The following is a 26,314-nucleotide window of genomic DNA, read 5'->3' as shown; positions in this document are numbered from 1 at the left end:
GGCAATACAGTGTTTGGTTTGAATTTCAAACAGCCTTGAAGAAGACCGTAGACCATTTAATAAGAGACTTGGTTGGTGTATGTTTGGTTTGTGTGTTAAGTGCGAGTTGGTCTATTATTTCAGCTGTATTGTGAAGTATATGTCGTCTGATTTCTCCTTCATCATTTGTGAGCTCCTTTGTGCTTGAGAAGTGTGGGTGTGCTGAGTGCATTGAAGACCAGAGCTTCATCACATTAATCAGGTTAGTTGTCCATTGTAGTGTCCCTTGTTAAGGTTTGTTAAATATTTGCAGGTTGGAGCGTGGAAATGTAGCCATTTGATGATGACGACAAATGGAGAATGATGTGTGGTGATCCTCGAACGTCGTTGCTGCCATTGTTGATAATGAAGATACGTTGAAGATGGGAAACGAAAGCCACAAACCAGGAAGAAGTGTTGAAGATGGAGAAGCAAAGCGTGAAAGGTTGCGTTTTCGGTTGCAGAAGTTGAGATGTGGAAGGTGTATTCGGTTATGGGGTGTGCGTATTCGGATACGCTGCAGAGTAAGAGGAAAGCTGGATGGTTTATTCGATTACGCTTGGTTGTATTCGGTTACAGGCGTTTGATCAGCGTGGTGTATTCGGTTACAGGCGTTGCTTGATTCGGTTCCAGCACGCTTCATCTTTCTTCCATGCTTCCTCCATTTGTTCTTCTTCATGTTAACATGGTTGGTGGTCTGCTTCGTGGGCGTGAACAACATTGAAGACATGAGAGGTCCATGCACCAGTACATGCACGAGCCCGAGATGAGGAGGTCAATGGAGCAGACTGGAGAGAGTGTGTCCAAGCAACCTGAGGATGCACCAGAATTGTTGAAGCAGCAGGAGTAGATGTAGCTAACCCTGTGTTTTGTTTGTGTTGCAGATGAAGGAGTTGTGAATAAAGTGGTACGTGAAGTTTCTATGAACGTTGTGCAGGTGAAGCTTGGTGGAGTTTGGTGAAGGTGCAGGTGAAGGACTTTGGTGAAGCATCGTTGACCTAAGTGAAGCTGCTGTTCTGAACCTTGTGCAGGTTATAGTGGACCTTTCTGGTGCACTTGTCAAGGTAGCCAAGGTTGTGGAAGTATGAAGGTGTTTACATACCTGAGTTTCGTAGTGGTGGCAACCATGTTAACAACTTTGTATAGACCTACATGTGTTAGCAAAGAGCAGGGTGGGTGCTGACTTCTGAAAGGTGGTTGTGTTAAAGAGGACTATCTGTTTTTGCAGTGACATTTTTGGTGGTTCTTTTGCCATTTTTCATTCAAGGGCAGCCAAGTTATTTGAGTTATGATCTACTAAAATCTCACTAGATTTACGATTTTTTAAGCTTTGTCTTCATTTGGTTCAAGTTGATTGAAGGTATTATTGAAGGTATATCAGGTTTAACAAACTTATTCTTGTAGTATTGTATAATATATTGATATAATCCTAATTTGTCTTCACCATTTAGATTATTAAGTTGCTTACTATTCTGTCAGTGTATTACATGACTTTTTTCCTATACTTGACTTATGTGATTGATTTCTTACATTACCTATTTTTGAATTGTACTTGTTTTCACATCAGTTTTCATACTTTTATATATTGTCAACTTAATGAATTGCAAATCAGATGGATTCACGAATAATTGATGAATTGGAAGAAGTAATTACTCAAAGAACAAGACTATATGCGGCTCTTGAACGCCAAATACAGGCCATGGAGCGTCGAAATTCACTGTTAACGGCTAGGAATCAATCATCTAATAAGAAATTCATAACTTATTAAGTACGGGCTATGAACATTCAAGATGACAATTTATTCAAACAGTGCTTCGACTTTCTATCTTCACATCCATCCCATACAAGACGTTTAATAGGGATGCCAACACAATATCGTTTCAATAGATTGCTTACATACCTCACTCAAGCAACTTCCTCATGATCTATTACAAATATATTTGTATGTTATTATGTTTGCAATTTTTATATTATGTCATGTAATATTATAACTTCGTTTAATTATCGACTGTATTCAAAATTAATAAATCTCACTTCCATAAAAAATAAATTCATACTACTTGGAACTAAATTGTATTACAAACAAATACTACATTTTAAAATAAATTTGTAACATCCCAAAAATACAGTAAACACCATATAGTAGAATTAATTACATTTAATGATAAACCAAATCAGTCTTAATTAAACAAGAGTACGGTTTTGGCCAAACGGCCTTACATAACTTCCTAAGTAGAACTGAACCATTCGAGAGACAATTCAAGACCGAACGGTTTACAAAAATCAACACCGAACGGTCATTTAAAAACTTAAAGACAAAAGGCGGACGAACGGCCACCTAACCAAAATAAACAACTACGAGCCGAACGCCCTATTGTTCAGTCTTCACCTCGACTTCTACTAAGTTCTCTTCCTCCAAGTATTGCTCTTCCAACGCCTCTTCCAGCAGTGCGTCTCCTTCTGCTCACATCCACAAGGATGATCATTGCGAAGACAAGGACGGATGTACAAAACGAGACAACACAAGAAAAATACACAGGGTAAGCTTATGTAATTTAATTCAAGTAATAACATACATTTCCACATGCAAGCACAGTCAAATACATTTCAAATAAACAATTTAATCAAGACCCTGATACTAGACCAACTGTCCGGACTGTATGAATTCCGTGTAGCTACGACGTTCGTGCACCCGGGTGATGTAGTAACTGGAATTCTCATCAGCTGCCACCCGAGGTTAGTCCGTTCCGTCCAAAGTACTCCTAAGGACTAGGACCTCCTACCGTTCCCACACATGACGTACCCCCTCTACATGAGGACGAGTACTCAAGGAACATCAGGATGAATCGTCAGCCAAGCTTTGTCCACATTCATACTTACAAATTCTAACTTTCATCCAAGAGTCGTTCCTCCCTAGAACGCTCGTTCAAAGTCCACAAACGTTTATTCACCTCATATATTGTTCTTCAATTATAATCTTTCAATTTAATACCATTTTCGTCATTCCTTTCAAATGCACAAAATAACGAACGTTCAGCCCTCTTCATAACGAGGACGAACGTGAGGAATGAGACCGAGAAATTTCCCGTTCCAGAACAAAATAAAGCCGACTGTAATAACACCGCATATGACGAACGTCATTTACCACTTGAGTCAGTTGAATGAACTGACTCTCGTAAGTTCAGGTCAATACTCAAAGAATAGTTTAAATACAAAGGCTCTAGGCCGGATCCAAGGGATATAGGCCCCTCAAGAAAATTAAAGAACCATACTTAGAATAATTCAATTACAGAAACCGACTGCCAGTCAATGACCGAACACGGTAAAAGGATTTACTGAATTTGGACAAACGCTATTTTATCAATATAGATTATATAAAAATCGAATACGAGCGCTTGGTGTAAGACCGAGCTGGAACGAGCGCTAGGTGTAAGACCGAGCACTAAATAGTACGAGCGCTTGGTATAAGACCGAGCACTACGAACGACTAAGGTATACCAATATATATATATATATTACTCTATCAAGGGACGTTCGTATACAACTATGTTTGGCCGAACGCTCAAACATAGTATTTCCACATGAGGGCGCTCGTCCTATACTAGGATTCTCTCCAAATGAAAGAATCTCGTTTAAACTAGGTTTATTAGAAAAACCGAACGGTCAATGACCATTCGATGACGAACGTACTTTATCATAGTACAACCTCTTATACAGAATCATTTATTTCAAATCAGTTTTTCTCAACTTATACTTTCATAACTCCCGAACTTTATAAAATTTCTATCACGATCAACATTCATATCTCATACTTCACATATCAAACAGGTTTCATATATTACATGCATCATAACCTAACTCAGTCATCTATCATTTCAACTCATCAAGTAAACGAACGTTCAATTAATCAAACCATAATAATCATCATGCATCAACATCATCAAATTAACGAACGTCAACAGTTCTACAGCACACAGTTCAAATTAAATTAAATAAGCTTCCCTTACCTCTTAAAGTGAACGCACGCTCTCAGATATGTGCTAGGGTTCTTCTTCTAACAGAGGTCTCAACGTTCTACAACACTCTTCTACAAACTAAAACCAACATAGACCAGACAATTACTCAGAATGATAGATTCAACTCATGCAACCAAAAATCTGGGTTTGCATGTTACGGAGAAAGGCACGAATGGAGAGAGGATGAACTTACCAGTTGAGAATCTTAAACTGATCGGTTCAAACGATCGTCCTCTACGCCGGAAGTGTAGAACTGGTGCCTGAATGATGATCGGAGAAGAAGAATGGTGAGTTTTCTTAGAGAGAAGGTAGGGTTTCTAGAGAGAAGAAGGAGAAAATGAAAAGATCAGAGTTTCGGGGAAGAAGGTGCATGCAGAGTGAGTGAAACGGGAATTTCAGAAAATTAGAGTTTGCTTCTCTCGTTCAAACGAACGTCCGCTCACTCGCTCACACCTGCCTTCCACTATCTGATTTTCCAAACTACGCTGGTTGACACCTGGCGTCAGTGATCAGAGTTTTGGATGGGTTTTAAAAGAATCTGAACAGGGTTTTGGGCGCATTAAATGAGATTGACAGGTGGGGTTTGGGTTAAATTTCCGAGGTTTGACAAAATTCATTTTACTTAATTATAATTTAATTACTTTTTAAAAATTATTTTTAATAATTATTTTTAATTTTTTACTCTTAATAAACATTTTTACAATTAAATATAACATTAAAAAATATTATTTTATATTACTTTAATACCTAGGGATATTTTGATAATATTTAATTTCTACCAATTAAACAATTTTTTTAAGACTATCATATCAATCAAATCCTACCCTAATTCTCACAAACTTCACCTCTAAATCCACTCTCAATTACCTCCAAATCCACTCAAATAAACACACACAAAATTACTCTCAAATCCTCTCAATCACTCTCCCCAAATCATCTCTCCCAATCACCCCAAGTGAGCATACCCTATATGCATTACCTAATGGGAAAGAAAAGTATATAAAATAATGGATGACCGGTGCTGAAAGCTTGACTTGTTCATAGCTCTTAAATGTGTTATTTATTATATATATATATATATTAGTGTGGAACGAAATATGCTGTAATTAATGTTTTATTGGGACGTTATATACTGTAATTTTAATAATTTTTATAACTAAATTTATAATTTATTAACATTTATTACCATCATAAAATTGAATTGAGAGAAAATTACCTAATACATGATATTAATGATTTTTATATTAAGTGTAATATTTATCAGTTTTTTTTACCTTGATGAAAAACTAAATTTACATGTTTTGAAAAAAAAACAAAAACTAATAATTAGAATTTAAAAATAAAGATGCAGAAAACAAGTGACAATGTATATAAAGAATGGTAGATTAGAGACATTATAAAAAAATTAACGAAAGATAAAAGTTTTATAGTCATGGGTTTAGTTGATACCTCTATTCAAATCTATGGTCTTTATCATGGGTACATTTTTTTTTTAAATGGCTCAAATAAGTTCATTTCTTTGTTCATATGATTGGTTCTGGTCACTATGTTTTCTTTTAGATCTCCATTTGGCCTTTGCATTTATCTTATGTCTAATGTTGATGCCATGGTCATGACTAGTAATTATAATCACAATCCATTTCAGATGAAAGACTTAAAAGTAACTCATTTCTTGGCCGTTGATATTTTTCAATCCTTCTTTGGTAGTCATTTCATAGAGAAAGTATGATTTAAATACACTTGATATTAACAGCTTGATTGCTACCTAGTGACACTTCTATGATCATAATCTCGAACTCTTTGGTGGTAAATAGAAAAAGTGTGAAAACTCAACTTGTGTGAAGACTGAACTATCTTAATTACTAGGCCAAACATCACATTTATAATCAGTGTGATAAATTAATTCCTCAATGCTCCTTGTGATAGTGATTTGGATGTTGCCATCTGCATTCTTCAATACATCATGAATGCATAAAGTTTTTCAACATATTCATTAGCTGAAACACATTCAGAAGAAAGTGATTCTCTCATAGTATTTTAAGTCCTAATAATTTCAATCAATAAGAAACTGTGTCTGAAATAATGCATTAAAGAACATGTTTTTCTTACCATATCTTGAACTTATGATAGAACTTTAAAAATAATGGCTAATCTTCACTCTATTTTTGTTGCACTTATCAGTTTCTAGGAACTTCCGGCAATATCATATTCCTAATGTTCTTCTTAGCATAAATTCTTTTCGAAACAATGCTAATTTCACATACTATATTAGTTTAAAACTAAGACACTATAAACCACTTGACTGCAATTCGATAACTTCCATGAATGACAAATAAATCTTTCAATAACAAGCTAAATCATTATTGAAATGGATTAGCCTTAGCCACCTTGGAATGTCATTAACACCTTATCCACTTTCCATCAGAACTTCTAGCAAAAGTGCGCGGCTGCTTCATAGGAAAAGTTTCTGTCCAGTGTGGGTGCACAATCAAATAAGTCCACTGCCTGAGTATGAGATTGTTATTATTATTATTATCTCGTGATGTTTATGCAAATATGAAAGTCTAGGAAATAATAAGCTGCACATAGATTCAAATATGATCTAATAATTTGAATATATTTGCATAGAAAAGTGCAGATAGTTACAATCTTAATTAGAGCCAAAAGTTTCAATTTCAGCATCTTCGAAGACAAATGAAGATTAACCAAGGCAATGAATGAAAAAACTTTTGAAGTTTTACAGTTGAAATTAATTGCAGCAACAAGATTCTTTTTTATTTCTTTTGTCAGAAAAAAATAGAGTGTAAATTAGACTGCTCATTTAAGTATAAAATAAAGAAAATCTTTCAAGAACATCTTAAAAAACTATGATTCCAAATATCATCTGAAGACAACAACGACATATTTTCATCCTGACTAGGTATGGTTGCATATACTGATTGGATGATGGCATTGAATTTGTTGGACTTCTTTAATCCAGAAGTCAGTAACACGTATGATTCCCACAAAACAGACCCAAGCTACTGAATAAACTCGTCTTATTCAATGAATTCAATTATACAACTTATCGCAAACACCCAAGGAAGCCAGATCTCCCTCCACTGGACTAAGTTCCAGTAAACTCAACAAACAAAATACAATTCTGATAATCCCGCCCTTTTCACTCAACTCTTTATTTATACTCTCCTATTATTCTAACTAACTCCTAACTGAATTCTCTACTTCCCGCCTTTATTCTTTCTCACATATACTTTTAATCCTCTATCAGAATTTTGAAATAAGATGATAGGTTGAAATACATAAAGTTATAATCAACCATATGTTTTACCTTCGTAAATTATCCACAAAATCTGGCGCCTCAGCAGTAGGTGAAGTTGAACATGTTGAAAGAATTTCCAAATCAGAACAGTTCAGAAGTGAAAGAGCAATATGATATTGACGAAGAGTCCTAGATAAGCAACCAGCAAGCATCAGTGTATCAGAATGGAAGAGAAAGGATTTTGGGAATCAATATCAAATCAAACCAGAGAAAATATTTAATTCATTACTTCCCAATAAAACAATTTTAAACATCATGAATGACCTAGGAAAAATTATTTTTCTATAAACGATAATAAATGCTCACTTTACAGGAGTTTTCTTCATATATTATTTTATTTCTGCATTGGCTTCACAAGTATTTTCCACATACAAAACTTGAAAATGAATTCATGAAACTTCATTAGTTACCAGCGACAAGGAGCAATTTTGAAACAGTCAGAGCCACAATCATATGTTTCTAGTAACTTTTCTTTCCAATTCGCATCTTCATAAGAAACAGATACTCGTATTCTTCTGACAAGCTCATCTGGACATCTAGAAGTTCTATCAAAAATAGCTGGGATGACAATACCTGATGCAGTCTCCACCTGAAATGATGCATAGAATGGAAGAAGTTAAAGATCCCATTCAAAAGTTTGAACATATATGTAATTATTCACTAAAAAGTGTACAACAGCTTTTACAATATCTTTAGAATATATTAAAAAAATCAATTAGTTAAGAAAGTGATTTAAGTAGTGGTTTCTTATTTAATAAGGGTTATGTAGCAGCAAGTAAGAGGTTTATCAAATACTGCAAATGAACCAGACGTAATGACAAAAGTTTAAAGCAGAAGCTGACCACAAATCCATTGAAAAAGGGGTATGTGTTTCCATCAGAATCTCTTCTGGTATTATGTCCAAGAACACAGAACGTTTGGAGGTGAAACTTCTCATCTCTTGACCATAGAGTATGAACAATCTTTGAACACAAAGGAAAGGAATAACCATCCAAATATGCAGGGCTTTCTGATACTGCACTACCATTTCCTTGCTGCACAAAAGTTCAACCGATCCAACTACAATTATACTGTCTGAGTGGAAACTATAAATTGAAAATTCACAAACAAAGCAGAAGACCCTGGTCAGACTTGCAGTGACACGTCTTCAAACCCCCCTATGAGATGCACCTGCAGTTGGGACAAAGCAACTTTTATTTCAGAAGATAATCTAAGTCAAAAAGAAATCATTGCACATATTGATCACATAAAGCCGCTATAGAAAGTAGAGATCAAGAGAAGGAAAAGCACTTCGAACTCGGTCTCCAGACTGTTTGCAACAAGTGATGATAACATTTGGGAAAGGCCAATTTCTACAATTTTTGGCGAATCCATATGAGCAACTGATGTCCTGCATTAAAAGAAATAAAAAATAAAAAAAAAGAATTGTGAAACTTAATATACTGTAGTCTAGCCACAAATTCCTAGTCCTTACATTCTAGTTTTTTTGTTCCGAATAACAAGGCCAACGCACGTTGTTGCTTCATCAGTGCCAACAAACTAGAGATATGGGAGGAAAATGAAGCATATGAATAACATTTTTAAAACAGAATAGTAAAATTGTGTAAAATGAATTGACATATAAATTGCCAATCATACAGGCAGATTTGCCGATTCCTCAGATTACTCAGTGTAATCAAAGAAGATCACAAACAAAATTGAAGGCAAATTAGCAGAATTCACGTAGTAATTGAAATATACATACACACACACATATAAATACATACATACATACACACATATAAATACATACATACATACATATATATATATATATATATATATGCTTACAAAAATTAAGTTGTAAGCAAATAAAAATAAAAAACATAAAGAATAACACTATTAATTCAAAGTTCAATTAGATGGAGACTCATCAGAAATGACAAGAGAATGCAGGATGAGTGTCAGCCGCAAAACACAGTAGCCACAACAGCAGATCCAAGAAATTCCACAATGCAATAGTGCTAAGGCACCACTATAGCAGCTATTTAACAACATTGACATTACGAAAGCAGTATCTGCCTGAGGTTATTGATGTAATATAAAGACTAAAACATGAATTAAAGCATCATATTTTAAAGATCAAAGAAATACACAAAGCAGAAAATGGACAAAATGGGATGTAATACAAGGCAGAACTAGAATATTCAGGATATTAAAAAGAAATTCCACAGATGATGTTGCTTACAGTTCAATTAAGTATGAATGACCTGCATGCAAAAGATTGTAAGTGGCATACAACAATGGACCGTGAACTGGTATAAAATTAAATTTACAACTTTACACGTTACTAAAGTAAACAAGAAATGGTCGCATTTGAAGTAATGTATAATATCTTAATGACATTAGAGAGGGTTAAAAAGTTACATCAACGAGGGTAGGGTCAACTGTAGCATATTCTTTCTGGAATATATAAACCCACTTTGATCTCTCTGAACCAGACTCATCAGATGCCAAGAACTTCCTCTCTGGGTTAGCCTTAAAAGAACTTGTGGCTGATATCAGATTGGGATTTTCCACCAAAGCAAGTAGAATATCATCTCCCTGTTCGTAAGCATAGAGTGCAGGTCTTCACATGCTTATGGAATGATACTAAAATCATATTTATACTTGCATCACAAACCTTGTAACTTCCAATCATGCAAACAACAACTCAAAATGTCATGCATTTTTTCAGAAGCTATGCATTGAAACATAAGCTAAGAAATAATAAGCATGCAAACAAAATTGTTATATGTACATGTGTTAGCAAGCCCAATGAGGAGGCAGACAGGCCCAAATGAAGTGTCAAAAGGCCCTCTCGGCTAATGGTCTTCATCCAGTACAATCAGGCTTGTACAAGTGTGGGACACAAATGAAATACAATTTTAGCCTGTTTCTTATTTTTTGATAGCTTTAGCTTACCCTAGTTTATCTATCACCATGCCTTCAGTTTTCTTCATCATGCCTTCAATTTTCTCCATCTTAAACTAATGAATGAATCATACCATTAAACAAAATATCACTGGTCCAAATATCATTTAACCCAAACAACACAGACAATTGCTAAAGAAGATTGAGCTAAGGCCTATTCAGGGATGTCATAAGTTTTCAGTTTTTTGCCTTTTTTGAATGCAAATTGGAAACACTTTTAATTCAATTCCTTGAACTAAAAGTAGCTTTGATTTTCGGTCCTTAGGGGTAAACCATATAACTTACTTTATCAATCTGAAAAATACCCATCCAAAACAACAACCACCATTACTGCCACTGCCACTATGGCCACCTCTATCTCACCCAATTAACTCAGAATTACAAATCGTGACTGATTTATGTGCTTTGGACTTCAAATTTAGAAACTAAAACTTAAAAAAAAAAGACTCTAAATTACAAAACTAAATAATCGAAACCTAAAACTGACATCGCTCGGAAGAGTTCCTAAAGAAATGGATCTCACTCACACTTTTCAAGTTTTCTTCTATGATTGTGCTCCTTCTAAAGCAAGTAAACTTTATCAGAAGAATAAGTCAACAAGAATGTGAATACCAAACAAAGCATGCCCACCAGAGAATTCCACCAATTAATTAAAAACTAAAAATATTAGTAACATATATAGTCAAAAGAAAAGTGAGTAAAGAATGATGCAGTGCAATAATTTGTTTTCTCACTACATTATCACGAAAAGGAAAATGGATGAAAGACTGATAGAGGAAGAAAGAGGGACCTGAGGTTGAGATGGTGAGGATGAAGGAATAGAGAATGAATGGCCATCAATAAATATCATGGCTTCTGGGGATTGATGCGAACTAATCACAGAAGGAAGAAACAAAAGAAAGTGAGCTTTGGTTGGCGTTCAAAACAAGCTGATGGAGCAGTTGTTTTATTCAGTGGGTCAATGACAAATGTTTGTTTCTTTGTTTGGAGTAAAACCTAGGATGCATAACATTTGTTTATGTTTGTCTAATTTGTTATAGTTTGTTTCTTTTTAAAAAAAAATACCTTATTTTAATACTCTAATTTTGAAGTATATCACACTTTTTATGAGAAGCAGTTTAAATACATTTGAAAGACTAAAATTAATATGATTCGGTACAAGAGGACTAAAATAAAAGAATTTTTTTTTCAGTAGCCTCTTTCTCATCTTTTTGTTATAATATGCACATGAACCATACTCTTCTACTATATACACAGTTTTTCTTATGTTTTTTGTTTGAAATATAAAATTTTGTTTAGAAAAAAAAATATTATTAAAAAAAATAAAAAATTTAAAATATAGCAAAATATCAAATTTGTTAATAGAAATTTTTAAAATTCTTAAAATAGAATAGGTATTGAAATTTATTAAAAAAATATTTATAAAAATTGAATAAATTGTATTTGTTAATGTGAAAAATTGAATAAATTGTATTTGTTCATGTAATTAATTTTTTAGTGGTTATAGGTATGTATATATTAGTAATAGAATGTATAACATATTAGAAAGAAATAAGGTATAAGTAGATAATAATGGAATGAATTACAAAGTGAAGAAATAAATTATTTATACACAACTGAAAATATATTTAAAAACGAAATACAGAGTGATAGTAATTTTTGAAAAGCAAACAGGCTTAATTGATTCGATAATTAAAAATAAAATTAGACAGATATATTACCATATTTGTCTATTTATTTTAAAGGTTTTTTTTTATATATCTCTAGGGTTTGAAAGTCATTATATATTTTTTTTATCTGGATGGTTATGTTGGTTGAGATTATTTCTTAGAAGCAATAATTAGTTTGTTAGATACGTGGTAAGTTAGGTTTTCGAGTTTTTACCTTTTTTTTCTATTTTGCAAGAATCTAAGGTTTTCCTTTTCTTTCTTGTAAAAAGAAATTAACAACTTCTATAAAAAACTTTCAAAGAAATTTCAGTTTTCCTTGTTGTCGGTTTCAGTTTTCTCTTGACATTCATGTTTATTTCCTTCGTTGTTACCATAATTGTTTTATCCGCTCTTGCCTTTCACCCTAATACCATTTCTGTTATGATATCAAAAGAGGTTTGTTGCTTACTCTGTCTCTATTGGGTCAAAGTTCTTTGAATCCTAGTGTTTAACTTATTTTTCTTTCGTTATGGGTATTATGGAGCATAAGGATCAGTCTATCAACTCTTCCAACCCCTTCTACCTGCATCTTGGGGAAAATTCAAGCCTCACTCTCATCTCTCAAGTTTTAAATGAAATCAATTATGCTTCCTGGGACAAAAACATGAGAAGAGTCCTTCTCTCCAAGAACATGATCAAATTCATAGATATAAGAATCAATAAACCTCAAAGAAATTATCCCTTATTTGATGTTTGGGAAAGATGTAAAATAATAGTCCTATCTTGGATTATCAATACCTTTTCTTTACAGATTGCAGAAAGTGTCATATATGTAGAAGATGCTAAAGAATTATGAAATGAACTAAAAGAAACATTTTCAAAAGGTGATTATTTCAAGATTTCATACTTATTTCAAGACATTCACCCTATTAAACCGCGGGAGAAAGAAGCATAAGTCAGTTCTTTATTAATTTGAAGATCCTATGGGAAGAATTAGAGTTTCTTAGACCCATACCATGTTGTACTTGTGATGTCCCTTATAGTTGTGATTTGTCTAAAATCTCCCTTAAATATAGAGAAGTGGAACATGTTGTTTGTTTCCTAAAGGGCCTAAATGACACTTATAACACTATGAGAACACAAATCTCGTTAATGGAGTCTTTTCCCAACATCAATTGTGTCAACTCTCATCATGCAAAGAAAGGCAAGAAAAACAAGTTTTTGGCTTCACCAATCAAAACATTGAAACCAAGATTTTGGCAAACACTGTTGACAAACAGAATCACTGGAAACTAGAATAGACCTGCAGGTCTCATGGACGTGGTTCTGGATCTTGCGGCCAAGGAAGAAAGAAAGGAAGAAATCCCAATTATAGAAAACAATGCTCTTAATGTCAAAAGATGAACCACATCGTGGATGAATGCTACTCTAAACATGGTTATCCACTGTGGTACAAGAAGGGTAACAACAATAAGAGTCAGGAAAGAGGAAGACAAAGTGACTGAAACTCTGTCAATGTTTACAAGAGTGATTTTGCCCCACAGAGACACATCCCAACAAACAAACAAACATTAACATTGCATTCAACTCCTTTACTCCATAACAGATGTAGAAGTTACTAAAGATGATAGAAAACATTGATAATTCTTCATATAACATCAGTCAAATATAAAGGAACACAACTGAAGACAAACAAGGTATGTTTTCTTAGATTATAGACACAAGGATGTGACCTATGAGAAAAGACACTTTGTCACCTTTCACAAGATCAAACTCATATCTGTTAAACCGCCAAATAATTTCATTATCAATACCCAATATGCAAAAACCATTCATTTTTCAAAATATTTTATTATCTTTAATGTCTTATACATTCAAAATTTTTCTTTCAACCTAGTATCTGTCCAAAATTTAACTAGGAACGTAAACTACACCCTAACTTTTTCTTCTAAGATGTGTCAAATACAGGACAATTCTACCTTAAAGTTGATTGAATGTGCTAATGTCTACAATGTCCTCTATTACTTGCAATCTTTTCCCATTTCTGACCAAGATTTCAACCCTAAGTTTGTTTTCTCTTATGAATGTATAAATGTTAATATGTGGCATTATAAATTAGGCTACCCTGAACACAAAATTATAGAATAGATATGGAAAAATTTCCCTTATGTACAGACACCTTCCGATTCTACTTGTGTATATGTCATTATGTCAAATAGTATAGATTGCCTTTACCTAAAAGTAATTATTTGTCTACTAATTGCTTTGAAATGATACATTGTGATATATGGGCCTATCTCCATTCCTTATGTTCATGGTCATAAATACTTCCATACTATAGTTCATGATTACAACATACTTATTGTAAAGGTCATAAACATACTTAGGCTTTCCTAATACATAATAAAAGTCATACTAGAGATTTACTGCATAATTTTATAGTAAAAATTAAAAACCAATTTGATAAAATCGTAAAAATCATTAAAAATTCAATGAACATGAGTTTAACTCTACTTCTTTGTATGATTCTCATGGTATTGACCACCAAAGAAGTTGTGTTGAAACTCTCCAACAAAACTCTGTCGTGGAGCGTAAAGACCAGCATATATTGAACATACCCGTAGCCTGCTTTTTCAATCCATATTCCTAATGTTTATTGGTCTTATGCTATATTTCACGCCATATATTTAATAAATAGGCTTTTTTCTGTCCTTAATGGCATAACTCCCTATGATATGATGTATGACACTCCTTCGACTTATCTCAAATTAAAAACCTTTGGTTGCTTATGCTTTGCTTCCACTTTGTAAAATAACATAAATAAACTAGATCATAGGGCCAGAAAAGGCATTTTTCTTGGTTATAAAAATGGTATGAAATGTTACATTATGTTTGACATCAACATTGTGGAAATTTTTATAAGTAGGAATGTTATCTTTTATGAAAATATTTTCCCATACAAAAGCTAGCAAAGCAATAAGGAAACCTACGGTAATGAAGAAGATAAAATGATTTTTCTTAACGATCTTTCATGCAGTTATAACTTTGTTAATGAACAAAGCCTAGTTGGGAGTAACAACAATGGCCAAAACCCTAATGAAAATTATAATACCAACAACATTATTTCTACTAAAAGTGAAAGAGTTCATAATCACAAAAAGTCCATCAGAGTTAGAAGCACCCCTAGATACTTGAATGACTACATACATCAGGTTAATCAATCCTCGTCTAAATCCTTATGTGTAAAAAATGCTTTCAAAACTCCTTATTCTATCTCTAACATTTTATCTTATGACTCCTTGTCTGAGAAACACTTAAAATACACCATGGCTATAACTTCCAATAGTGAACCTCATTCCTTTGATGAAGCCAAAATCAGCCCTAAGAGAGCGGATGATATGCATAGAGAGATTAAAGCCTTACAAGAATATGGTACTTGGTATTTAACTCAACTTCCTCCTGGATATACAAAATCAAACACAAGGCAGATGACACCATAGAAAGGTATAAGGCCCGCTTAGTGGACAAAGGTTATATACGCAACAATAAGGAATAAACTTTTTAAACACTTTTTCTTTTGTTGTCAAACTCACTACTGTCAGATTACTACTTGCCCTTGTTGCCTCAAAGAATTGGTTCCTACACCAAATTGATGTGGATAATGCCTTTCTACATGGAGACTTAAATCAAGAAGTTTACATCGAGCAACCACCTGGTTTAATTGTTCATGAAAAAGTACAAGTTTGAAGACTAAGTCTTTATATGGTCTAAAACGAGCTAGTAGGCAATGGTTTAAAAAATCATCCACCTTTCTTATATCTGCTAAGAAAACGGGCCAGTAGGACTATGAAATATGTTGATGTTTTCTTAAATCTGATCATTCTCTCTTCATTGATAAAACATCAACAAATTTCACAGTCATACTTGTGTATGTAGATGACATTATTTTGGTAGGAAATTTTATGACAGAGATTAATCACATAAAGGCTCTTTTACACCATCAATTTCGAATTAAGAATCTAAGAGAGCTTAAATACTTCATAATCTTTGAAGTGGCTAGGTTTAAGAAGGGTATTCATCTTTATCAAAGGAAATACGCTTCGGGTATTCTTGAAGAAATATGAATGCTAGGAAGCAAGTCATGCTCTACTCCTTTTCTGAGTAATACAAATTTTCTATGTAAAATAAAGAACTATGTAGATAATCCCCACTCTTATCGCAAATTGATAAGGAAGTTACTTTACCTTACCAATACTAGACCTGACTTGTGTTTTACTGTCAATTTGTTAAGCCAATTTATGCAAGCACCTAATAAATTTCATTATAAGGCTTTGCAGCATATCCTTAAGTACATCAAGTCCAGCCCTTCAGAAGGACTTTTTTGTTGTTGACTCCTACATTTAGATAAAGGCTTTTAGTGACTTCGATTAGGCCATTATAGATTTCTGCATCTTCCTCATCTTATTGAAGTCTAAGTCGCGAACACTTGAAAAGAGAGGAGAACCCAGAGAAACAGAATCGCGAAATACGCTGCCACGAAACCCTCTTTCGCGAAAACCCAATCGCGAATCTTCTTCTTCATCACGAGTTCACCTTCGAATCTCCTTCTTCACGAATCCATTTGAAACTTGCAACATAAACCACAGAAAATCCCAGCAGCCTCCACGTCTCACCATGAAATCCAAAACTGAACCCAATTCCGATCAGAAACCACCATGCGCTGTCACAAATGAAAGGCCCAAACCCTAATTTTGCGATACCCTAAATTCAATTCTGATAAACCCTTGTTATTTATTTTTTAATTACACATATTCCACGTAACCTGCTCTAAATGTGCCACGTCAATTAATGATTCCACATCACATTAACAACTCGGCTTAATTTTAACCCGTTAACCCAATTTAACATCAGGGACACAATTGTACTGATTTTGCATTTTTAGGGATCCAATTGAAAAAAAAAAAAGAGAAAAAGAAACCTATTTAAGAAAACTCAACATAAATAGGAACTATCATAGTGATTAAACCTTTATAATTAAATGATATAATTTTGAACTATGGGTAAAAATAAAAAAAAAGAGTTAAACTTTTGCAAGAAAATTTTACTAAGTTTATCAAGTGTAATACTCAATTAATAAGTTCTCCAAACAAAAAAAAGTTCAACATATATCATTGTACATTTTGGTGTAATATTGAAAAACACTTCTTAAATATATAATTAGTTGATTTAAAAGTGTATATGCGTATATAAGAGAAAAAACTAATTAAGAATTTTCAGAATATAAAGTTAATCCATTGATATAACTACTGATTATATTTAATTTTTAATAATACAATCAACAATCAATTATATATATATATATATATATACACTTTGATTTTTATAATAATGAACTAAATGCTAAAATCAATATATTTTTTATATTTATAAAATCCTAAACAAAAATATAATAATATAAATTGAACTTTTGTTAATAAACAAAATTTACAACCATATTTAATTTTTAGTTAAAATAATGAATTTATATTTTGAACAAAAAAACATTGCTTACACCACCAGTTTCTCAAGCTATCACTCAAAAGTTTCACCGCACTTTGCTGATTATAATTTGTCTCGTTTCTACTTGAAGCTCGTCAATTAATTTCAGTGAACAAAAATGGTTATAATTTTATTCTACGTCTCACTTTTAATTTTTTTTTAAGATGTAAGAACAGCCTGATATAATATTTTAGTACTCTAAAGTGAGCTAGCAGATTGATAAGTGGGGTTTTGTTAATACATTCTATATAAAATTATAAATACTATTTTATGAAATGTTTTTTTTATCATTATTTTAAATGACTCCTTTTACATTTAGTGTCTTATTCAAGGTCGTAAATTTTCCATTAATTACATCACACAATTGAAAATAGGAACTATACGAAAATTTTAAACACTTGTAGAATGATTTTCTGAAGTAACCAACTTAGTTTTAAAGTAAACTAAGTATACTAATGGGTTAAATATGTTTTTAGTCCCTAAATTATTAACCGTTTCTGGTTTTAGTCCCTCTTTCAAAATAAGGTACAATTTGGTCCTCTTTTTTTCGAAACTTTGGTTTTAACGGCGTTAGTTTTCGAGGACTAAAACCAAAGTTTCCAAAAAAATAGAACCAAATTGTACCTTATTTTGAAAGAGGGACTAAAACCAGAAACGACTAATAGTTTAGGGACTAAAAACATATTTAACCCTATATTAATTATTAATGGAAAATTAATAAATAGTATTATATATATATATATATATATATGTGTGTATGGATACTTTATGAATACTAATAATAATATACGGTTTAGAGTAGATAAACCCTCCATAAACTGATTCATGGTGCAACATGGGCTGGGCAACATTAATGGCAATACATTGTAATGAATTTATAATTAAAAAAAGACTTTAGTTTTGAAAACAGTAACCACAAAATTTGTTTAACTTTTTGTTATTAAAAGGGACAGAACAGAATCATGTAACTCGTTTTACTTAAATTACAACAGGGCTTTAGAGCCTTTATTGGAAGTACTAAAGATTGGGCCAGTGAAGAGTACAGAAGGTAGAAGAAAAACCAAAAGCGGGTCAAGAGTCCAATTTGGAGGAGAACCCGAAGCACAAGGAGGGAGAGAAATTGGCGATTCAATTTGAAGGGTCAGTGTCGCAAGTAGAAAGCAAAATTCAATTCAGTGCTTCATTGGAGTAATGTGCTGAGGATAAGTAAGACCCGTGGAAGGAAGACGTTAGTGCACAGTGTTGGTTTGGTACGTTACAATTTCTAATCTCGAACCTTCACACACAAAACACTAGAGCACCACCACCGCGCCCAAAACCCCAGCCCCCAAGCCATGACACGATGAAGTTGGAAGATTTTTACCAACCAAAAGCCACAAAGGAGAGATTTGTTAGGAGCCTTAAGCCATGGAAAAAGCAAGAAAAAACCCTAATGACTGCTTTTAATTTTATTTAATTAAAGTTAATTTAGTTTCTCAAAATAAATATTATTTTAAAAAATAATAATTAAGAGATTGGATTTGAAGAGGAGGCGGGTGTTGGAAAGAGCCAGTTTATGGTTAAACCACAACATATTTTTCTTTTTCCTTCTTCTTTCTCGTAGCGTATGGAAAACCACCAAAACCACAAGGGAGAGGCAGAACCTGATAGAGAGAACAACCAAAACCAAAACAATAACCAGGCGTGGGGCACGTGGGAGGAGTTGTTGCTAGCGTTCGCTGTGAACCGCCATGGCTTCAAGGACTGGGACACCGTCGCCATGGAGGTTCAGTCGCGCGCCACGCGCCTCCTCGCCACGGCGCGCCACTGCGAGCAGAAATTTCACGATCTCAGCCGCCGATTCGCCGACCAATGCAACGACGGTGTTACGCCGCCGCAACATGACGGCGAAGCCACCGGGGACAACTCCGATCACGTCCCTTGGCTGGACGAATTGCGTAAACTCCGTGTTGACGAGCTCCGCCGCGAGGTCCAGCGGCGCGACGATTCCATTATGTAAATCTCCGAAATTCTTCTGATAATATTTTATTCTTTTTAGGTTTTAGATCTAATTTTACCTTTTTCTTTAATTTTTGTTTTTTTTAATGGTCCGTTTTTTTTATACCAAGGTCGCTGCAGTTGGAGGTGAAGAGGCTGGAGGAGGAGAAAGCGAAAGAGAATGACGGTAAAGACGGCGAGAAACCAGATCTGGCGGTTCCCGGCGAAGTGCGGCCGGAAAACGACAAAACCGGTGGAGAAGTTGAAGAGGTTGGACCGGCGAATTCCGGACCGGAGAGAACCGCAAACGCTGACAAGATGTTGCCAACAACGGGCGACGAATCCGACCGGGAGAATCAATCAGTTAACGAGTCTAACTCGACCGGTTCGAGGTTTGATAAAACCGGAGAAGGTGATGCAAAGTTAAAAGTCGAACCGGATCCGGTTCAGACCGGTTCAAAAGAAGTGGACCCGGTTGCGAGGAAGGGAAAACCGGTTGGGGAGGAATCGAATAATGGAAGCTACGATGCCTTGGCGAAGGTGCCAACGTGTGAGTCGGTGCCTCCAAGTGACGAGAGGAAGGTGGAGCAGGATGATGACTCGTCTGAGTTGCACGACTCGGTGGCTCACTCCGGGGAGGGAGGGACGAGGGAGAGCAGCGAAGTGCAGAGCTCGGCCAGCTTGACGCGAAAGAGGAAGACGCGACGTAGAAAAGATGTTTCCGGCGGCGACGGTCGCGGAGGCGGCGCTTCTACACTGCCGGAGAACGAAGAGGTAGCGGTTAAATCAGAACCGTTGGTTGGTATTTTGGAGTTGATCAAGGGACATGAGCATTGTTCATTAATCGAGAGTCGTCTTGAGAGCCAGGTATTCCATTTACTATTTTCGTGGATAAAACCGGTAATTCACTTCTTTCAAATTTTAAATAATAATAATAATAATCTTTCATTCTTTTATTATTAAAACAAATTACTTTTTTTTAATACATGCACGTTGAATATATACAAAATGTTTCCTACACTAATAATTAACCAAAAGAAATTAAATATATTTTTTTAAATAAGTAAAATTTAATTGCAAGCAAGAGGTTTTAAAATCGTGACTGTCCAACGGAAGGGGACCACTTTTGAAACAGATTGGTTTTAATGGGTATGGAATTTGTGAATAGAAAAGAGCGAATCGAAAATAAAAATTGAAAGAGCATGATATATATTCAATTTCATCATAAAGAGAAAAACGAATGAGAGGATCCATTTCTAGTTTCTTTTTCTTAGACTAAAGTGAAGTTAAAGATCTGATAGTTTCCCACGGCCGAAAATGGTAGATAAGCATGACACATGGCCGTGTTCGTATTGTTTCATGGCACTTATTTTAAGAAAGAGATGAATTTTTAATATCATTAATATGTCAGAAGGTAAAATTAATTACATTATTTGGATAAATAATTTTATAAATTTCTTTCTACACCCGCCCATTATTATGAACATGGGAGTATAATCTGTCGGGTCTCAATGTGAAACATGGAAGTCTTTTAATTTGGAAGATGTTTATTATAACATCTCATTATCCCATGGCCAAAATAGAATCAATAAGGCCAATTTAATTTTCTCCCACGAGAAAATTACTTTATTTTACCCTAAATGTGGGAAGGAAAGTAAGTATCAATATTACCATATGTAGTTTTGTGAGCCAGTATTTGAGTGCCGCCGCATGCAACGAGCTCACAAATTATTTTAGACCGAATCGTCATAAGCCCACTACTAGGAGAGCTTTTTGGGCTAAATCCTATTTACTACGACCCAAAATAAACAACTTGACCAAGACCAAGTTTATTTTTAATTATTATTCTGGTTAAACTTTTCTTTTTCGTTCCCTTTTCTTGCGCCCATGCTTCGCGGCGGTGACGTGTTTGTTCACGAGTCGTTGTCATCCAACTGTGTCTTCTCTGAATATTAAATTTGGATACTTTCTGTTTTTTAGAGTAAACGTGTTTATTGCAAGTTATTATTTGCATTTTTCATTCACTGTTTACTTTTTTTTTTCTTTCTAAACATCTATTTTCCTTTATTATATATTTATGAATAATGAATTTCGACAGATAGAGTAATAATTTTGTAATGATATTTATTTATCCATTTAGAATGCATCTATACCTATTTGATAGAGATTATTAGTTTTGTAACTGCCTCATGACATTTTTTTTGTCTACATGTTTTTACCTATTTTATCTTTATTAATATTAATACCCTTCTTAATATAAATTATTTTATTATTTTACTTTATAAATTTACTTTTAAATTTTAATTAATTATCTATAATAAAATTATACTTATCTTTCTTAATATGAATAAATTTATTTTTCCTGTTTAAATTGTATAATTATTTTTTAATTAACTGCCTAGAATAAAATCATAAAAAGTATTTATTTATTATATTATTATTTTTAATGATTATGATAAAAAGTGGATATAGATGTGTTTCCACTGTTATATAAAAATGTAAATATCAACTAAGTTAATATAATAATATAATTATAATTAGTATTTTATTAAAAAATGTAATCAATTTAATGTTCTTTGTCTAATCGAATGTGTGGATTGGACGGGACGGGAATGTTACCGAATTGGCACTAAGCTGTTAATGTTTGGATTTGATAATAAAAAGAAAATCTGTACGGTAGTGGAAATACTAATGGACGGTAGCTTTTTGTGCCCTTTCCCTGGTTGTTCCTGTGCTCGTCCTTTCTCGTTGAAACAGCAAAAGCGCGGTCATAGATGTGTGCGCCCTCTCATGGTTATTTTAAAGATCTTTTTATTGCTAAATATATCCCAAAAATTAATTGCAAGTAATCAAATGTTTTATCTATATTATAATAATTCAATTTTTAATCTGACCAAACCCTTAGACCTTAGAAACTCATATATGTTTAATGAGTGGACATTATATGTACACGTGTGCTAATAAAAATAAGTATTTGTACATGTTGACGAAAAGCCCAATGATTTCGCAGGATAAAATACCTGTTTCGCATGTTAAAAATTTAACCTTGAATGGATATTAGATGTAGGTTCGTGCAATTATGACAATTTAGTGAACATATTTTGGTGTGGTCTCTTGTGGCAGCTGGAGTCGGACAGATACAAAGACATAGTGAAACAGCCACTGGACATGGAAACCATACAATCAAGAATCCAGAAAGGTCAGTATTTCTCATGCACTAGTGCATTCTTCCGCGACCTCCTCCTCCTGTTCACCAACGCTACCGTCATCTTCCCCGTTGACTCTCCAGAGTCACAGGCGGCAAGGCAGCTGCACCGCCTTGTCACCACCGAGATGAAGAACCACGGCCAAGCACAATCCGACCCTATCCCCCGGAAGAGCGATTCACTCCCTCCAAACATACCAGTAGCCAAAGCAGATTCTCTCTTGTCCAAGAACAAAGCCTCTGGTCCCATATTGGTTTGCCGCAAACGCAGTACAATGTCAGCGAAACCTTCCTCGACCAATTTTGGCCAAAAGAATGACCAACCCATCTTCAACGACAAGAAGGAAAGGGCACCTTCTGATTCAAAACCTCCTACGAAACCTTCTTCTTCTGATACAGACGAAGACGAGCCCCCCAAGGCCAAGGAGAAGCCTGTCACTGGAGCGAGAAGTCTGAGAAGGAGCAACAAGAACCTCAACAATAAGAAACTTCCCTCTAACTCCACTCCTAAGGCGGGGTCCTCGGGTAACAAGCCATCAGAGAGTCTTAAACCAGAGAAGAGCAAAGCAGAGGGAGGGGCAGACAAGAAGAGGAGTGCTGCTGCAGATTTCTTGAAACGGATAAAGCGAAATACTTCAGTGGACGCAGTGAAAGGTGGTGGTGCCGGAGGAGGAGGAAGTAGTAGCAGCAGCAAGGGAGGTGGAGGTGGTGTTGGTGCCAAAGAGCAGAAGAAAATGGTGAATAATGTAAAAGGGGATAAAGGGAAAGAAAGGGCATCAAGGCATGGCGTTGGAGGGGGATCAGGGTCTGCGGATAAAAGGAATAAGAACATTGAGAACAGCTCTCAGTCGAAGAGGAGTGTTGGTAGACCTCCAAAGAAGGCAGCAGAGACAAATGCAGGAAGTTCAAAGCGTGGGAGGGAAAATAGTGCTAGTGCTGGCAAAGATAAGCGACCCAAGAAACGTTCCAAGAAATGATTCAAGTTTCATAGTTAGTCTCTCTTTTCCTTCCTCTGTATATTATTTATTATTATTATTATTTTATCTCCAAAGCATGGGTTTCTTTTTTTGTTTTATACTGCTAATTTATTGATCAGCTGTAGCTTGTAGTCTGTTGGCCGGTACATGTAACAGTATTTTGATTTGGTAAACCTTGTAACAACATTGTCCTTCCGCGGACTGCTTTTCTTGATTTTTTGGTTTAACAGGAAAGCATAGTCAGTGCCAGGTGCATGTGCTCGTTTTGATCACCACTTACTTTTTACTCCCCAATTGATGCAACCAGTCCATTCCATCACGTATATAGCATTCTGTGTCCAATTGAACGTTTTTCAAGTTATGTCTGGTAAAGTTATCGTCACTCTTCTTTCATCAAATCCAGTTTCAAAATAAAACTTAATTCACAATTGGATCCGACTGTAAACCAAGAATTTTTTTTTTTATATACCCTCATACCGAAACACATCATTGATCAAATTTAAAGTTAGAGATAACAACCGCCTAAAGGGGTAACTATCTTTTTAATACTGACCGTTATGATTTGGTGTTTTATTTTTCTTACAATTACCAATATTGCGTGTATCTAATTAATAAAGTTATAAATGTGTTATACTTTTATTTTATATTAGTAGTAGAAAACGTGTGTTGTGTGTCTCTATATATTTGGAATTTGTACCTCTCCCATATTTTAAATTTAAAATATGATAAAGTGATCTCTCGATTTAGAATCCCACTATCGTTTTTTTTATTGAACGGGCAACCCTATTTGTCAAAGCTCATCCATTCCACCCTTCTCTTTCTTCTTTGTTCCCCAAAAGCCTCATGGATAAGATTTGAATCAAACAACCACTCTCTAGCTCTTAAAAGGGCCACATCTTCATCCAAACTAAATCTCCACTTCACATATGCCTCAGGTCTTATTATTCACGAATTCTCTACTTTATGTTTCACTTTGAAAAAGTAAGAAATGTAAAACAAATATTTATACAGAGACTATTAAAATAGCAAAAGTAAGACTATAAAGAGACTATTAAAATGTAAATTGCAAAAGTATAAATCATCAAGGCAAAGATTGAATGATATTGCCCAGGCCGAACATGAATGGTTTCATAAAGAAACAAAAGAGTCGCGACAAAAGATGGAGATGGCTTCCGTGAGCAAGAACAACTACAGAAAGTAAGAACAACTCCTAGAGATGCTCCTCAAATATCACATGGGAGGACAACTTTGAATCTAATGGGGACAATTTTGAACCTAGCAGTAACATATATTTTATGAAATCTAATATTAATACATTTAATATAATTATATTTTATAGGAAAATTTTATTTTAACCAACTCAAATATTTTATAATAATATTTTATTTTCATAAACTTAAATATTTTATAGTAATATTATATTTTAACAAACTTAAATATTTTAAAGTAATATTTTATTTTAACCAACTTAAATATTTTAAAGTAATATTATATTTTAATCAACTTAAATATTTTATAGTAGTAGTATATATTAACCAACTTAAATATTTTAGAGTGATATTTTATTTTAACAAACTTAAGTATTTTATAGTAATATTTTATTTTAACCAACTTGAATATTTTATAGTAATTTTATAATTAACCCACGTAAATATTTAATAGTAATATTTTATTTTACTAAATTTAAATATTTTATAATAATATTTTATTTTAATAAATCAGGAAATAAGTTATTTTAATAAAAAAAACCAACAATTTGTTCATTTTGTAGGTAAATAATTTAAGCCATAAATTATTATGTACTATAGACGGATGTCGAATTTAATAAAAAAAGGAAGAAACTTACCTGAAGATGATGTGAGAAAAAGTGGAGTGATAAAGTGCAAATTAAAATAGCTATATGCAAAGAGATAACCCCAAATTTAAAAATGATAAGATAAGAGAGCTAGTGAAAAAGTTTGACAAGAAAGTATTCAAAATGAGCTTAATGAACTTTTTCAGCCTTTTAGATACTCTAACTCAAGGTTGTGGGCTGTGTACCATCCTAGTTGTTCAAGATTCAACCTAATATTCAAAGATAGATAGAATGTTCAAAGGTCGATTCAAAGTTTACATGCCCATGAATTAGCTTAAGTTTTATAAGAAGTTTGATTTAGTTAGCCAATCTTGTAATTTTAGAGATATTTTAACAAAATGATAAAAATATTTATTTTTTAATATTATTTTAATATTTTTGAACTGAAATCTTATTTTCTTATTTAGAAGATACGTAACTACGTCATTTATAAATACAAAGACTTGTATCGTGGATTTTGAATAAGATTATCCACTCTGTGTATTTGTTTTTTTTAACACCAAACTTTTTATCATATTTTACTATATAATTTAATATGTTTTTAATATATGATTGACATTTTAGTAATTATAAGAAAAAATACACTACATTCTAAATAAATTTTTAATGTATAAGTGTAACATCCCGAAAATACAGCAATAAACTATATAATAGAATAGTTACATTTAATAATATTTCAGTTCAGTCTTACACTAGGAAACGTACTGTCTCGGTCGAACGGCCTTACAAAAAGAGTTACTATAATTAAACAATACAGAAGTACGAGTCTGACCGAACGATTTACAAAAGCCAAATACCGAACGGTCAT

The 26,314-nt window shown here is 33.7% G+C and overlaps 2 protein-coding genes across 8 annotated transcripts; one reads left to right on the top strand and one right to left on the bottom strand.

Moving 5' to 3' along the window:
- Positions 1 to 5,699: 5,699 nt before the first annotated feature.
- On the bottom strand, positions 5,700 to 11,284 carry LOC108334459 (protein N-terminal asparagine amidohydrolase). Of its 5 annotated transcripts, none has more exons than XR_008246257.1 (10): positions 10,133 to 11,089; positions 9,760 to 9,936; positions 8,828 to 8,892; positions 8,644 to 8,743; positions 8,485 to 8,523; positions 8,196 to 8,387; positions 7,764 to 7,942; positions 7,363 to 7,482; positions 6,422 to 6,535; positions 5,700 to 6,031 (listed from the first exon to the last, which is right to left on the bottom strand). XR_008246257.1 is itself a non-coding variant. In XM_052871207.1 (10 exons), exons 1-9 carry the CDS (start codon positions 10,208 to 10,210, stop codon positions 6,434 to 6,436), a joined length of 1,056 nt encoding a protein of 351 aa, XP_052727167.1. In that variant the 5' UTR covers positions 10,211 to 11,089; the 3' UTR covers positions 5,714 to 6,031; positions 6,422 to 6,433. The 5 variants fall into 5 exon arrangements, 4 of the variants coding, with proteins under 4 accessions (XP_052727167.1, XP_017425807.1, XP_052727166.1 ...); XM_052871207.1 differs by having other exon boundaries at positions 5,714 to 6,031; positions 6,422 to 6,539; XM_017570318.2 differs by lacking the exons at positions 5,700 to 6,031; positions 10,133 to 11,089 and adding an exon at positions 11,096 to 11,284 and having other exon boundaries at positions 6,176 to 6,539.
- Positions 11,285 to 18,637: 7,353 nt separating this feature from the next.
- LOC108334234 (uncharacterized) lies at positions 18,638 to 23,974 on the top strand. 3 transcript variants are annotated; one of them, XM_052871205.1, is made up of 4 exons: positions 18,638 to 19,487; positions 19,601 to 20,336; positions 22,593 to 22,668; positions 22,759 to 23,906. In XM_052871205.1, the coding sequence occupies exons 1-4, from the start codon at positions 19,099 to 19,101 to the stop codon at positions 23,649 to 23,651; spliced, it is 2,094 nt and encodes a 697-aa protein (XP_052727165.1). In that variant the 5' UTR covers positions 18,638 to 19,098; the 3' UTR covers positions 23,652 to 23,906. The 3 variants fall into 3 exon arrangements, with proteins under 3 accessions (XP_052727165.1, XP_017425455.1, XP_017425454.1); XM_017569966.2 differs by having other exon boundaries at positions 18,640 to 19,487; positions 22,593 to 23,664; positions 23,882 to 23,974; XM_017569965.2 differs by having other exon boundaries at positions 18,642 to 19,487; positions 22,593 to 23,906.
- Positions 23,975 to 26,314: the final 2,340 nt, after the last annotated feature.

This window comes from Vigna angularis, chromosome 11, assembly GCF_016808095.1.
Source record: "Vigna angularis cultivar LongXiaoDou No.4 chromosome 11, ASM1680809v1, whole genome shotgun sequence".
NCBI lineage: Eukaryota > Viridiplantae > Streptophyta > Magnoliopsida > Fabales > Fabaceae > Vigna > Vigna angularis.
Note: the sequence above shows the minus strand (reverse complement) of the source record. Positions and strands in the feature narration are given on the sequence as shown.

Excerpts from the sequence above, each read along its gene's own strand:
- LOC108334459 (XM_052871207.1), bottom strand. The coding sequence starts at position 10,210 with ATGAAGACCATTAGCCGAGAGGGCCTTTTGACACTTCATTTGGGCCTG. Across the intron at positions 8,893-9,759 it reads TTGACCCTACCCTCGTTGAT|TTTGTTGGCACTGATGAAGC; the intron begins GTAACTTTTTAA and ends CCATATCTCTAG. Across the intron at positions 6,540-7,362 it reads TTTGTGGATAATTTACGAAG|GCAGTGGACTTATTTGATTG; the intron begins GTAAAACATATG and ends TCTCATACTCAG.
- LOC108334234 (XM_017569966.2), top strand. The coding sequence starts at position 19,099 with ATGGAAAACCACCAAAACCACAAGGGAGAGGCAGAACCTGATAGAGAG. Across the intron at positions 19,488-19,600 it reads CGGCGCGACGATTCCATTAT|GTCGCTGCAGTTGGAGGTGA; the intron begins GTAAATCTCCGA and ends TTTTATACCAAG. Across the intron at positions 20,337-22,592 it reads AGAGTCGTCTTGAGAGCCAG|CTGGAGTCGGACAGATACAA; the intron begins GTATTCCATTTA and ends CTCTTGTGGCAG.